The sequence below is a fragment of the Trichomycterus rosablanca genome, chromosome 1 (genome assembly GCF_030014385.1).
Source record: "Trichomycterus rosablanca isolate fTriRos1 chromosome 1, fTriRos1.hap1, whole genome shotgun sequence".
Lineage (NCBI taxonomy): Eukaryota > Metazoa > Chordata > Actinopteri > Siluriformes > Trichomycteridae > Trichomycterus > Trichomycterus rosablanca.
The window spans coordinates 75,491,629-75,504,539 of NC_085988.1; the positions used below are offsets into that span (position 1 = coordinate 75,491,629).

Sequence of the window (12,911 nt, forward strand, 5' to 3'; positions counted from 1 at the left end):
CAATCCATGACCAGGACATAAGGATACATTGAGGCTTGACACTAAAAAGGCTGGAGGAAAAAACATTGGCAGTTTTGATAAATGCCTTGTGGAATCCATGTTACAAATAATTTGAAAGATTGAACTTTTTGGCCCACAAAAACACTGCACATTACCAAAAGAATGAACATGAAAACATGTTGGTGGCAGTACTATGCTATGTACCCGGACCACCCCACCTGGGAATTAAACCTAGGACCTTCTTGCTGTGAGGCGACAGTGCTACCCACTTAGCCACCGTGCCAACCTATAAATCCCATGTGAGTACAATTAATGTGGTAGGGTACCATGCAGTGCTAGAGGGACTATGTTGTCTGGCAATAGACACTGTTTACAAAAAGGCAAGCTTTCACCATCAAACAAATCATGACGTGCTTCTTAATTCAGCCCACTGTGAGCCTGTACAGATTCAATGCAGATTTGTGTAATGGGTATTGTAACCAAAACACTGGGGCGGCACGGTGGCTAAGTGGATAGCACTGTTGCCTCACAGCAAGAAGGTCCTGGGTTCGATCCCCAGGTGGGGCAGTCCGGGTCCTTTCTGTGTGGAGTTTGCATGTTGTCTGCGTGGGTTTACTCCGGGTGCTCCGGTTTCCTTTCACAGTCCAAAGACATGCAAGTGAGGTGAATTGGAGACACTAAATTGTCCAAGTAACCTTGTGTGAAGTGATGAACCTTGTGTAATGAGTAACTACCATTCCTGTCATGAATGTAACCAAAGTGTAAAACATGATGTTAAAATCCTAATAATTGTTTGTTAGGATTTTAACGTCATGTTTTACACTCTTTGGTTACATTCATGACAGGAACGATAGTTACTCATTACACAAGGTTCATCAGTTTACACACAGTTATATCAAACACAGTCATGGACAATTTAGTATCTCCAATTAACCTGACTTGCATGTCTTTGGACTGTGGGAGGAAACCCACGCGGACACAGGGAGAACATGCAAACTCCACACAGAAAGGACCCAGACCGCCCCACCTGGGGATCAAACCCAGGACCTTCTTGCTGTGAGGCGACAGTGCTACCCACCGAGCCACTGTGCCTCCCTAAAATCCTAATAAACAAACAAACCAAATCACTAAAATGGTGCGTTAATGTGGACTGGATTCTGTAAAGTTGCTTTGAGACAATGTCCATGTAAAAAGTGCTATACAAAAAAAATTGACTTGACTGGATTTAGTAAACCGTGGCAGCTGAAAGACAAGGATATAAATGTGATGAACTGACTTATAAAGGTTATAGCATATACTGGTCTATTAAATCACCCACTCTACTGTAAATAATGTTTGTTCATGAAAAGTGCATGTCTTCAGTTATTAATGGATGTGACTGAATAATTAGAACCCACTAGTTTAAAGGGTGTGTTAAAACTTTTCTAATAAACTCGTCCTTGCATCTGGCGACTCCGCCATATTGTTGTGTCCGCAACCACACCCCGTTCACTATATAGTGCACTGCAGTGGCGCCGCCATTTTGTGTCGCATCACATTTTCCGTGCCCTACATTAACTAGTGTGCTACTGAGTGTGTTAGTGCGCATGCGCATGTGCGCTTATCGGCCGCGAAACCGTCCATTGCAACCGACAGCTGGTGAAAGAAACGCTTTGAATAGAAAAGCCGAGAAATATTCTGAAGAACATGATGGGTATGAGTTATTGGCTATTTTTCAAACAGATTGTGCATTTATTGTGTTTGCTCTGTTGCTTTGAAGATAATAAGTACAACACTACGTTGTCGTTTTGAAATTGGTAACATTAGCTGCTATGCTAATGGCGGTCAGTATCGCGCCATAATGTTTTGTAACTTATTTTTGTTTGGTTTTGAAACTATTTCCGCTGTTTACGCTCATATACAGCTATACATTAACTAAATACTTTGGGGAAGGCTGCAAATGCTGAAGCGCGCACGAGCAAAGAATGTGTTTCAAATCGCACTCTACCGTACTTCACAGTATGTAGAAACAGTAGTGAAAACAGTACTTCTCTACTGAGTAGACATACTATTTAGTAGGGTAGTATGTGGTTTGGGACGCAGCCAGATCCTTGACCGATAGATGGGCAGAGCTAAATTCGAGGCCGTTCCCAAATCTATCCGTAGAAAATACCTTTTACTTTTCAAGGGCTCTTTTTAAAGTGAATGTTATGGCTAGTGTAACTTATAATGAAATGAAGTGTGAAGGGAGAGCTTTAAGACATGGCCTCCATGTAGGGCTGAATGATAATGGCAGATTCATGAAGAATAATGAGATATTAAATGTACTTTGTCTGCTATTTACTTTTATTTTACATTGTAAATATACACATACAGTCAATAAAATGCGTAAAACTTCAAATAGCAATTTTTAAATGGCCAAACGTTAACACAATTATTATCAACAAGTAATGATGCAGTAATTTGGTTTAAATAATGGTTAAATATCACTTCATAATCTGGTATTTGTATTTACTATATTGTAACTAGTGTGGCTGCAGAAACATAGGTGATACTGTCCACAGTCAAGCAAGCTTTACGCTGGCTGCTGGGATACTTCAGATGATTAAGAAAAACTGACAATGCAAATCACCCAGATTAATGTTTACCTGAATTAACAAAGAACTGAATGACTATTGAATTCATATTTTTTTTGAAAACTCAGATCTGTAAATGTTCTTTTCTGGCATAAAAGAATAGTTGTTTTAATCAGTCCCCCAAAACAGTTAAAGTATTCAAAGCTATTCAACCCTCCAGGGTTTGAATCCCCAGCAGTGTTATGAGCTGGTTGGGCATGTACATACAGACTAGATGTTACTGGCTACGTCTGTGAAGGAAGGGTTGTGGCCGAGGCCCTGCTATGGATTAACCACCTGCCCAAGGTGTGTTACTGCTTTGCACCCAGGAATTCCATAGAGACCGTGACACTGGTCAGAATAAAGCAGTGGTAAAACATGAAAATTGATTAAAAAAAATTTTGGAACATTTACAATGTTGTCTAGTTTGAACTTTACGTTTACAAACATAAATCTAATACATTTTGTTATGTTTCCCACTTTTATAGGTTCTGTCCCGATATCCTCGCTGAGGTTACTAGTTCCACCTCTCCGACTAATGTCTGCTTTCATGTGGAAAATTGCCCAGCAACAACATGTGGAATATTATAGCAAACTGGAGGAATTTGTCTCCTTGGTGACGAGGCTAGTTCCAGAAGTTTTGACCAGCAGACAGAAGGGGACATTGGTAATGGGGCTCAGAGCAAAGGTAAGCTGATAAAGGGACAGAGTAAGATTTGATGGGAAAATGAATCATGTAATGTCAGAGTAAAACGGTGTATAAGTGCTTTACATGCTAATCTTTCCTCAGATGATTTTTGAAATGTGCAGAGGTGAATTGCCTGCAGATCTTGAGACTGTGAAGTCACATATACAAAGGATTCAGTCTTTTCATTCCTCAAAGGTAAGCTGTTAATGCTAAATAGTTAGAGCATGTGTTAAATAAACACTTGTCTGGTTGTTTTAACCCTGGTTACACTGTATGTTTTTAAAATTACAGTAAATCAAATTAATGTCTTGACCGTGTATATGCAGCGGTAGCTCAGTGGTTAAGTAATCAGAAGGTTGTTGGTTTAAGCACTGTTGGGCCCTTGAGCAAGGCCATTAACCCTCAATTCATACGCAATTGTTAGTCCCTTTGGATAAGAGTGTCTCTTTAATTCTGTAAATAATAAATGGAAATGAAAATATATATAGGTCACATTTAATACATGCAGGGTGTTGCTGAGCTGTTGTTTAATGCCAGTGAGTCAAGAGTACAACAGATTATGCTGTTCTATGCCTATAACTGAGTTATTCGTGTTCCCAGGGAAATGATTCTGAGGTGGAAGTCTTGCAGGCAAACCTTCTAAAACTTGTGCTGGGCCTTCTGGAGGACCCTGCCAAAAAAGAATACTTCTTTCAGGTTAGTTTTTGCCACACACCTGTATATAAAAAACATTTATATTTGTGTCCACGTGGGTTTTCCTCCGGGTGCTCCGGTTTCCTCCCACAGTCCAAAGACATGCAAGTGAGGTGAATTGGAGACACTAAATTGTCCATGACCGTGTTTGATGTAAACTTGTGAACTGATGAATCTTGTGTAATGAGTAACTACCGTTCCTGTCATGAATGAAACCAAATTGTAATACATGACGTTAAAATCCTAATAAACAAACAAACTAACGCTTTTATCATGGTTTACTGTTGCCTCACTTGAAATAATAATATTTTGTGTTACAGGAGGTGTTTCCACTTGAGTATGGTCCCGAGTTTGACCAAGCCCTACAAGTCCTGGTGGGCCATTTTCTCTCCAGGCTGGAACAGCTCCTGCCAGTACCAGACTTCAGACAGGTAAAACAAAGGCCGTTGCTCACACGTTTCTTCTGGTGAATCTTGAATGCTAAAATAAACAACAATTTATGACACTGAAAGTAAAGTACTTTTGATAACTTCATATCCAGATCCTTCATATCCTTTATTTTACCCATAAGATAAAATCTTATAATTATACCAATACATTTTGATGTAATCTTTTATGTTTTATTTGCAAGTCGGTTTACTATATTCACAGTAGCTAAAGACAGCTGATTAGCAACCAACATTTTTTTTATTGCTCAGGAAACATTACAGGAATGGTATTGAATGTCACAATTTGTATCTGTTTGCTATTGGGCAACATTATATGATGTAAAAAGGAAGCTTTCTGTCAAGTGCTTTTTATTATTTGCAGGCCCTGCTGTGTCTGATTTACAAACACACACTGATAAAATGTATAAAATACTGTTAAAAAAAGAATTTTGCATTGCTTTATGTAATGTTATTTGCATTTAGCATGTCTCTGTCAAATATCTCTAGCAATAGAAAACTTCCTCATTGGTAGTTTAAGAACCAACAGGGCCGTGTTATAAGATAATGTGTTTTTCAGCCAGTCGGGTACTACCTTTGTATGTGGTAATTTTGTTCAAAATTTGCAAATTTGCCATAGTATTTGATTTTTTGTTTTCGGAAAGTATGTTTTTTTTTTTTACCACTGATTTATCTTATTTAGGGTTGCAGTGAGTCCAGTTGAAATGTTTTTCTACACTAGTTTAGCAGTGAAATGTATTATTCCTTTCTTTTTCAGACTTCTTCATGGCTGAATATTTGCCCCTGGGAGTGGAGTGAATGTGTGGAATCAATTTGTAGAACAGAGAGTTTGCTACCCTTGATGAAAACTGGAATCTGTGGGACTCTGGAAGAAAACGGTAACACTTTAGAAAACGTATTAGATTTTTAGATGCATTTTATTTTAGTGACATTAAAAGAGTAATAAAATTTTGTCTGGTTTGTTTACCATGTCAGCTCTCCCATCAATTGTGGAGGACAGAATCATCTCCTCACTGTCCCTCCCACCAATCAGTGATGTCCAGTCACAGCAAACTCAGGATCTGGATCAGGAGAATGAACACATCGATACTGTTAGCCATGAGGTCTATACAACTCTGGATGGAACTGAAGTAGAAGAGTATCCAAGAGAAACTGAGGAAGATGTAGAAGGACAGAACTTTGAAAGGGAGATTAAAGAAGCAATACACAGTTTGGAAACAGGTGTCATCTCAGAGGTGGTGGCTGAATCTTTACCAGACACAGAGATGACGGTAGATGACTCGGAATTGAATAATGCTGAAGCTGGACATGTGGTTTGCGAGTTGGCCCCTGCAGAAGAGGTCATTGTAACTGATCAACCCCAGACAGTAATCCCTAGAGTTGCTCACACAAAGATCACTCAACCACTGGAGGTTACCTACTCTGCTTCAAACAGAGCAGGTCAAGAAGGAGAAATCAACCTCGATTCAGAGCAGTAAGTTACTGTTTAAACCTTTAAAAGAAATTGTCGGCGCCCAGGTGGGTGGGGTCTTCAAACGCTGTGTAAGGACACTGATTGGCAGATAGAGAGGAGAGCCTGTGCAGAGTGCATAGGTGAAAAAGGGTTCCTCAAAGTGCTGCGCGTGGGTCGGAGGAGGCGTGAGCAGCAATATATCCACCTCGACTACAATCGGGGATCCCCCAGCAGCGAAAGACAAATCGACTACACTAAATTGGGAGAAAATGCATAAAAGAAATAGTCTTTTTTTTGTATTTAAAATCTCATGTGTTGTCTTTCTAGAACTGTTTTGGAGGAATCAGTGCATGAAGGTAGGTGCTGTTTTTGTTTATTTGTGTGAGTGTTTGAGGTTTGTTAGCTTGTTGTCTTAAAATATGCAAAGTATACTTAACAAAATTGTAATGAGTAACAAACAAATTTGACAAATGAAATGTTCACTTTTAAATGCAGAGTTAACCGCTGAAGAACACGGATCTCCCAGTACCCCAGCGGCACCTGACTCTTCTAAGATTCCACTGAGAAGGTCCCTGTTTGTCAAGCTTTTACACAAGTGTCTGAAGTGCGGCAAGCGTTTTGCGTATCGCTCAGATCTCCATAAACACCAGGAGAGTCACAAACTCACCAGCGCATTCAAGTGCTCAGAATGTGGGCAAGTCTTCAGGGATGCAAAACTCCTGACTCTTCACCGGCAGCGAGGTTGTAGAATAAGAAAGTACAAATGTGTCAAATGTGGTGCGGGGTTCAAATCTCTGTCTAACTGGTACAAACACCAGCAGGCTCACAAAGTGATCTGCACACACAAATGCCCTGATTGTGGAAAAATATTCCGAAGTCTCACAGGTTTGGTGGCTCATAGACGAGAGCACATGGGTCCTATGATAAACGGGGTTTACTCCTGTGACAAATGCGATTTGACGTTCGGCTCATACCGTGGCAGGGTGCTGCACCAGAGAGTCCATGCCGATAAATCCCAGAAGCCTGCTCCTAAAGAGCGTGCCCCGGGTGAGTGTCGCTTCTGCGGCGAGACGTTTGTCCTCCTCACCGACTTGCGAGTGCACCTGAAGACGCATCCTGAGTACAGACCGCATCAGTGTGACCAGTGTGGGAAATGCTTTGCCTTGCACCACAGCCTCCTTGCCCATCTCTCGAATCACACGGGGGACAAGCCTCACCTGTGCCAGCAGTGTGGCAAGCGCTTTTTCAGCAAGGTCCAACTAAAATCGCACATGAGGTGCCACTCGGGTGAGCGCCCGCACATGTGCCCTCACTGCGGGAAATGTTTCTCCCTACTGGGCAACCTGAACATCCATGTGAGGATCCACACTGGTGAGAAGCCCTACACGTGCACTCACTGTGGAAAGGGCTTCATCTCCGCCGGAGAGCTGCAGGTGCACGAGCGTAGTCACACAGGCGAAAAGCCATATTCCTGTTCAATCTGTGATAAAAGGTTTGTGGTGTCTAGCCACCTAACAGCACACAAGCGTGTTCATACCGGAGAGCGCCCGTACTCCTGCGCACAGTGTGGGAAGACCTTCATACGCAGATATGACTGGAATAAACACATGTACACCCACTCGGGGGTTAAGCCGTTCCCCTGCAGCATCTGCCAGAAGAGCTACACACGTCGCACGCACTTGGTTAGGCACATGCAGAGTCACGGAGCTGGCCTTTAGGAACAGGAATTTAAATTAATAGAGTAGAAATTAGATTCATAAACCGAAGATTGAATGAAGACATTCCAGTGCAAGGTTTTAAAAGCACAGTGCTAATGTTTTGTTGACCAAATGCAAATATAATTAATAAATGTTGACTTTATAGTTTGTCAAATATTGTGTTTGTGTGTTTGATATCATCATACCTTGTTTGAGAATAATGCAGTATCTTTCTTGTTAAGGTTCTGGTACAAACAGAGTAGGAATACAGCTAGAGCAGGGGTGCTCAATACGTCGATCGCGCCTCATTCAAACAGGTCAAAGTGATTTACATTGCCTAATTACAGAACCATTCTCAGCTAAAAAATTTAAAGATATGGGAAATGAACAGCAAGGAATATTCCTAATGTCCTGGGGTTTATAAATAACCTTGTAATAATAAAATATTTGTACTGTAGTTATAATAATATAATTGAGCGTGGTGTAATGGTAAGAGCCACATTGCTGGTAACAGCAATGCCTGTGTTCCAGGGTTCAAATCTGGACTCACAAATAAAAAAGTGCATGGCTGTATGTGAACTTATCCACTGGGGGACACATATCAGTGCACCCATAGTACCAGTCACAAGCCCGGAAATAAAGGACGGTTGCATCAGGAAAAGCATCCGGCGTAAAATCAGAATAATATGCTGATGGGACCCCTGACAGGTCTGACCAAAAGAAAGTGTCACGTAGCATCACCATGTTGAAAGGTTGTGTAACTCAGTTACCCTTTGTTCCATTCAGAAATCTCATCCACACACTGCCTTATCACACAGGTTCACTTTCAACATTTCAGAGTCAGCGGTCCTCAGAAATCCACCGAAAGTGAGTTTTCTAAAGTCACGCCAAAATAAGGCGAAGGCAAGAGACTAAACCGTGCTGCAGCTCAGCCAGCCATACCCCGGGGACTGAGAGGAAACTCAATTTGCTTTTGTTGAAAAGAGTGTCTCTCAATCTTCAGAAAAAGTTGGGATGGCATGGAAAAAGCAAATAATAAAAAAATACAGATATTTCATGTTTTATCTGCTCAACTTCATTTCATTTATTAATAAACATCCATTCCTGCATTTCAGGTCTGCAACACATTTCAAAAAAAGTTGGGACGGTAAAGCATTTACCACTTTGTAACGTTGCCATTCCTTTTCACCACACTTAAAAGACTCATTCTTCCTGCAAACACGTCCACATTTTTTATTTCAAAATTCTCTATTGGGGTCAGGACTGCAGGCAGGCCAGTCCAGTACCCGTACCCTCTTCTTTCGCAGCCATGCCTTTGTAATGTGTGCAGCATGTAGTTTTGCATTGTCTTGTTGAAAAATGCATGGACGTCCCTGGAAAAGATGACGTCTTGAATGCAGCATGTGCTGCTCTAAGATATTAATGTCCTTTTCTGCATTAATGCTGCCATCACAGAAGTGTCAATGACATTTGCCAAGGGCACTGACATGACTCCATACTTTGACAGACCCTGGCTTTTGGACTTGTTGCTGATAAACAGTCTGGATGGTCGTTTTCGTCTTTGGTCCGGAGCACAAAGCGTCCATTTAAAAAAAAAAAAAAAAAAAAAAGACCTGGAATGCTGATTCATCTGACCACAATACACGTTTCCACGGTGTGATGGTCCATCCTAGATGCCTCTGAACCCCGAGAAGTCAACGCCGCTTCTGGAAATGTGTATTATTATGTGTATCACCACAACAAATCCCTCGTATGTGTAACATACCTGGTGAAATAAAGTGACTATTCTGAAATGATTAACATAAGGCTTCTTTTTTGCACAGTGAAGGTTTAAGTGGCATTTGTGCATGTAACGCTGTATTGTAGTGCTTGACAAAGGTTTGATAAAGTAATCCCTCACCCATGTGGTTATATCAGCTATTGTTGAGTGGCGGTTCTTGATGCAGTGCCGTCTGAGGGATCGAAGATCACAGGCGTTCAGCTTCAGCTTGTGTCTTTGGCCTTTACACACTGAAATTTCTCCTGATTGCTTGAATGGTTTAATGATATTATCCACTGTAGAGGGAGAACTATGCAAATCCCTTCCAATCTTTCTTTGAGGTACATTGTTTTTAAACATTTCAATCATTTTCTCACACATTTGTTGACAAACTGGAGATCCTCTGATCATCTTCGCTCATCAAAGAATCAGCTTTTTCTGGATGCTGCTTTTGTACCAAACCATGATTACAATCACCTGTTTAAAATCGCATAATTATTTTGTTTTTTCACCTCATTACTAGCTCTAAATTGCCCCCATCCCAACTTTTTTTGGAATGTGTTGCAGGCCTGAAATGCAGGAATGGATGTTTATTAATAAATGAAATGAAGTTGAGCAGATAAAACATGAAATATCTCAGGTTCATCCTGTCTGCAATCAAATAAAAGTCAATGTTAGAAACACTGCATTTTTTTATTTGCATTTTCCATACTCTCCCAACTTTTTATGATTTGGGGTTGTATGTTTAGCATTCACTTAAGAGGTGGCCTTTTCCTGGATGGCCTTTAGTACTGTCAAAATAATTAAGGAAAATGTAATTTTGGAAAATGTAAAAAGTGTTGCCAAACCTTTACTAAATATATAATTGTGTATATATAGGCACCTCTATCTAGATCCAGTTCAGAAAATTTTTGTCACCCTTTTTGATAACAGGTGTAAGAAATCAGTTTAAAAAAACTAAATCTGACACTATTTGAACCTTGGTGGTTAGGGCAATAACCAAACTTTTTGGTGTGTGTGTTTGGGGGGTTGCATGACGATTTTATAATGTACACCACATGTTTTGGTTCTCATATGTACGAAAAGGCCAGATTCTGAGCTTTTCAAATTGCACAGTCCGTATTTCACACAGAAGTGTGTAAAAGCACAACAGATCATATATCTTGAGTGTTTGAGTAGAAGGAAACTGGACTTCTGTTTTTAGGTTTAAACCTTTCACCAGAAAGCCTTCTTCAGTTCTAAAAGCTAATGGGGAGTTCAAGGTATTTAACCTCTAGATCAGGGGTTTTGGACATGCGCCCCCCTTCGTGTGCCAACCGTGAACTTGCGCCCCCCCCAACCACCGCACAGAAATCATTGAGAAACCTTCTGACAAGCTAAAAGAACGTAATTAATGCTGTGCACATTATATCATTAAGCTGATTGAAAATATTATTTTAAAAAGATAATACAGTCCGACCCCATCTGAGCCGATTCTTTCAGCACATTATATAAATTCGTGGTTCACTTTGGTAAATCATAAGAGGTTCTTGCTTTTTGATGTAGATGAGAGCAGAAAACGTTACTTCACAGAGCATAGACGAAAGTTCATCAATTACTAAGTTGGTTAGTTCGGGATCATCTGCTCTGACTGAAAACGTTTAGCTCCACAGGCAGAACGACTCTGACTCTGGTAATACTCAGTATAATTAAGCCTGAGCTTTTTAAGGTAAGCGAGTCACACAAAATGTTCTGTAGTAGTTGGTGTTTATTTACAACCGCAACATTCATTATAACAGTAAACACGGAGAGATGACAGAAAATAAACTTACGCTGCGCTTAAAATGAATTGACTCCCGAGTCACTTATAATCGATACTGTGAACAGAGCGTCTCCTCTCTTAAAGACACAAACACGTCCTATAACAGCGGTCGTTGCTTTTGACACCGGTTATCTTCGCTGTGAGCTATATTTTGAAGGTTTTTTTCAGACGGAACTGAATAACATTAAACGTGCGTGTGTGCGTGGTCAGTTAGAGTAATGAAATATGTCTCCCGTGGGTGAAAAATGAATTGCTGTAGTTTTAGAAGTAAAAAAATCCAAGTATGTATCTCTGCAGACCGGAGTACCGTGAGTAGGAGGGGCTTATACCGCAAGTGGGCGGGTACCCGCAAGTAGGAGGGGCTTGTGCCGCTAGTGGGCGGATATCAGCGAAAGAACGTCTTTGCAAGACAGGGTCCTAAAGGAGTAGGGTTCAATGAATTTCCGGTCTTAACCCACTATTTAATATGCAACTTTCACATCGGAAACATAATAAAAATACAATTAAAATAGTATGTGTTACCTGTTATTGTTCAAATATCATTGTCAGGTACAGGTTACAGGTACAAGTTAAATAAAATGCATTTACATCTGATTTTGGATAAGAGGTATTACTAAACAATATTACTAATAGCATACACCAATCAGGCATAACATTATAACCCCCTTCTTGTAAATCTAAAACCCAAATAATTAACCTTTAATAGGTCTTTAATATTCTAATGCATTTGTCCCTAAGGACAAAAAATTGCCTCTTCGCAAAACTGCTGTAAAAATATTATGCATGAATATAAAACTTTTAAAACTACTTCTGCCTGAAATATACATATCAAATATTACTTTTTTAACCTTTTAAATGCTGGTATGTTACATAGCACCATTGTTTTTTATTGAAAAAAACAAACTAAAATAATTTCCATAAAATACATTTCAAGGAGCATTTGATTCTTACTGTTATTAGGCCCTGAGATGGGTCAATGATTGGCAGCAACATTGATTTTGGTGCTTTTTGCAGTGTCAGATTAAAAGAAAAACTCACACTCAAGGCCAAAAAATTACTACTTCCCAAAAACTGCTGTAAACATATATGTAGGGCGAGAGAGAGAGAGAGAGAGACCTCTCTTTTTGATGTGTGGGGCATTTCTCCCACCTTTTGCGGTGTTTCGTGCTTAGGAGCAGCACATCCTTGCCCAGTCAAGGAATAACTGACCAGTGTGTGGGTCTTCATAAAAGCAAAGGTGGAGGAGAAGAGCGCTCTTGCTCTTGCCTGGAGCAACTGAGGGGAAGCTCAGGCTTGTGTCCGTGAATTGTGCCAATCAGGGCCAGTTTCCATCTGAGCAACTCCTCTTAATAATGAATAACCTCTGGCAAATATTAGCTGTATTTATTCAACACAGCCAAAATGGTTTGAATAAAAAAAATGGCTCTTAAGGGTTAAGTTGGACTAGGGTTTTGATGATTATGCTTTCATATAGTTCATTTCAGATATAAGTTAATTGTAGTGTGTTAAATTATTATATAACTTTTGTATAAATAATAGATTATTATATCTCTACTTGATATTAGTGAGTCCATTGTGCTTTTATTAGAGAAAACAAGTGTACACTGTTACACTTCCATATATTTACAGGTAATTCCCATGGGTTCCTCCCCACCCATATTAACTGAAAAAATACATAAATGATTTGCCTGAAATATGCGAAGGCACAGAGTGTCGAATGTATGCTGACGATACAATAATTTATGTATCGGCAAAGACTCCACAGAAAGCAGCAGAAATA

The 12,911-nt window shown here is 40.1% G+C and overlaps 1 protein-coding gene across 1 annotated transcript; it reads left to right on the forward strand.

Annotated features, from left to right (window-relative positions):
* The first annotated feature begins 1,603 nt into the window (after window positions 1-1,603).
* On the forward strand, window positions 1,604-7,746 carry zgc:171422 (uncharacterized protein LOC100001353 homolog). Its single transcript, XM_063006635.1, has 9 exons — window positions 1,604-1,693; window positions 3,083-3,282; window positions 3,385-3,477; window positions 3,883-3,978; window positions 4,296-4,406; window positions 5,179-5,299; window positions 5,397-5,895; window positions 6,202-6,230; window positions 6,370-7,746. Exons 1-9 carry the CDS (start codon window positions 1,687-1,689, stop codon window positions 7,590-7,592), a joined length of 2,379 nt encoding a protein of 792 aa, XP_062862705.1. The 5' UTR covers window positions 1,604-1,686; the 3' UTR covers window positions 7,593-7,746.
* Window positions 7,747-12,911: the final 5,165 nt, after the last annotated feature.

Bases quoted from the DNA above. Each gene is read 5' to 3' on its own strand.
- zgc:171422 (XM_063006635.1), top strand. The intron at 4,407-5,178 runs GTAAAACAAAGG...TTTCTTTTTCAG, and splicing joins CAGTACCAGACTTCAGACAG to ACTTCTTCATGGCTGAATAT. The intron at 5,300-5,396 runs GTAACACTTTAG...TTACCATGTCAG, and splicing joins TGGGACTCTGGAAGAAAACG to CTCTCCCATCAATTGTGGAG.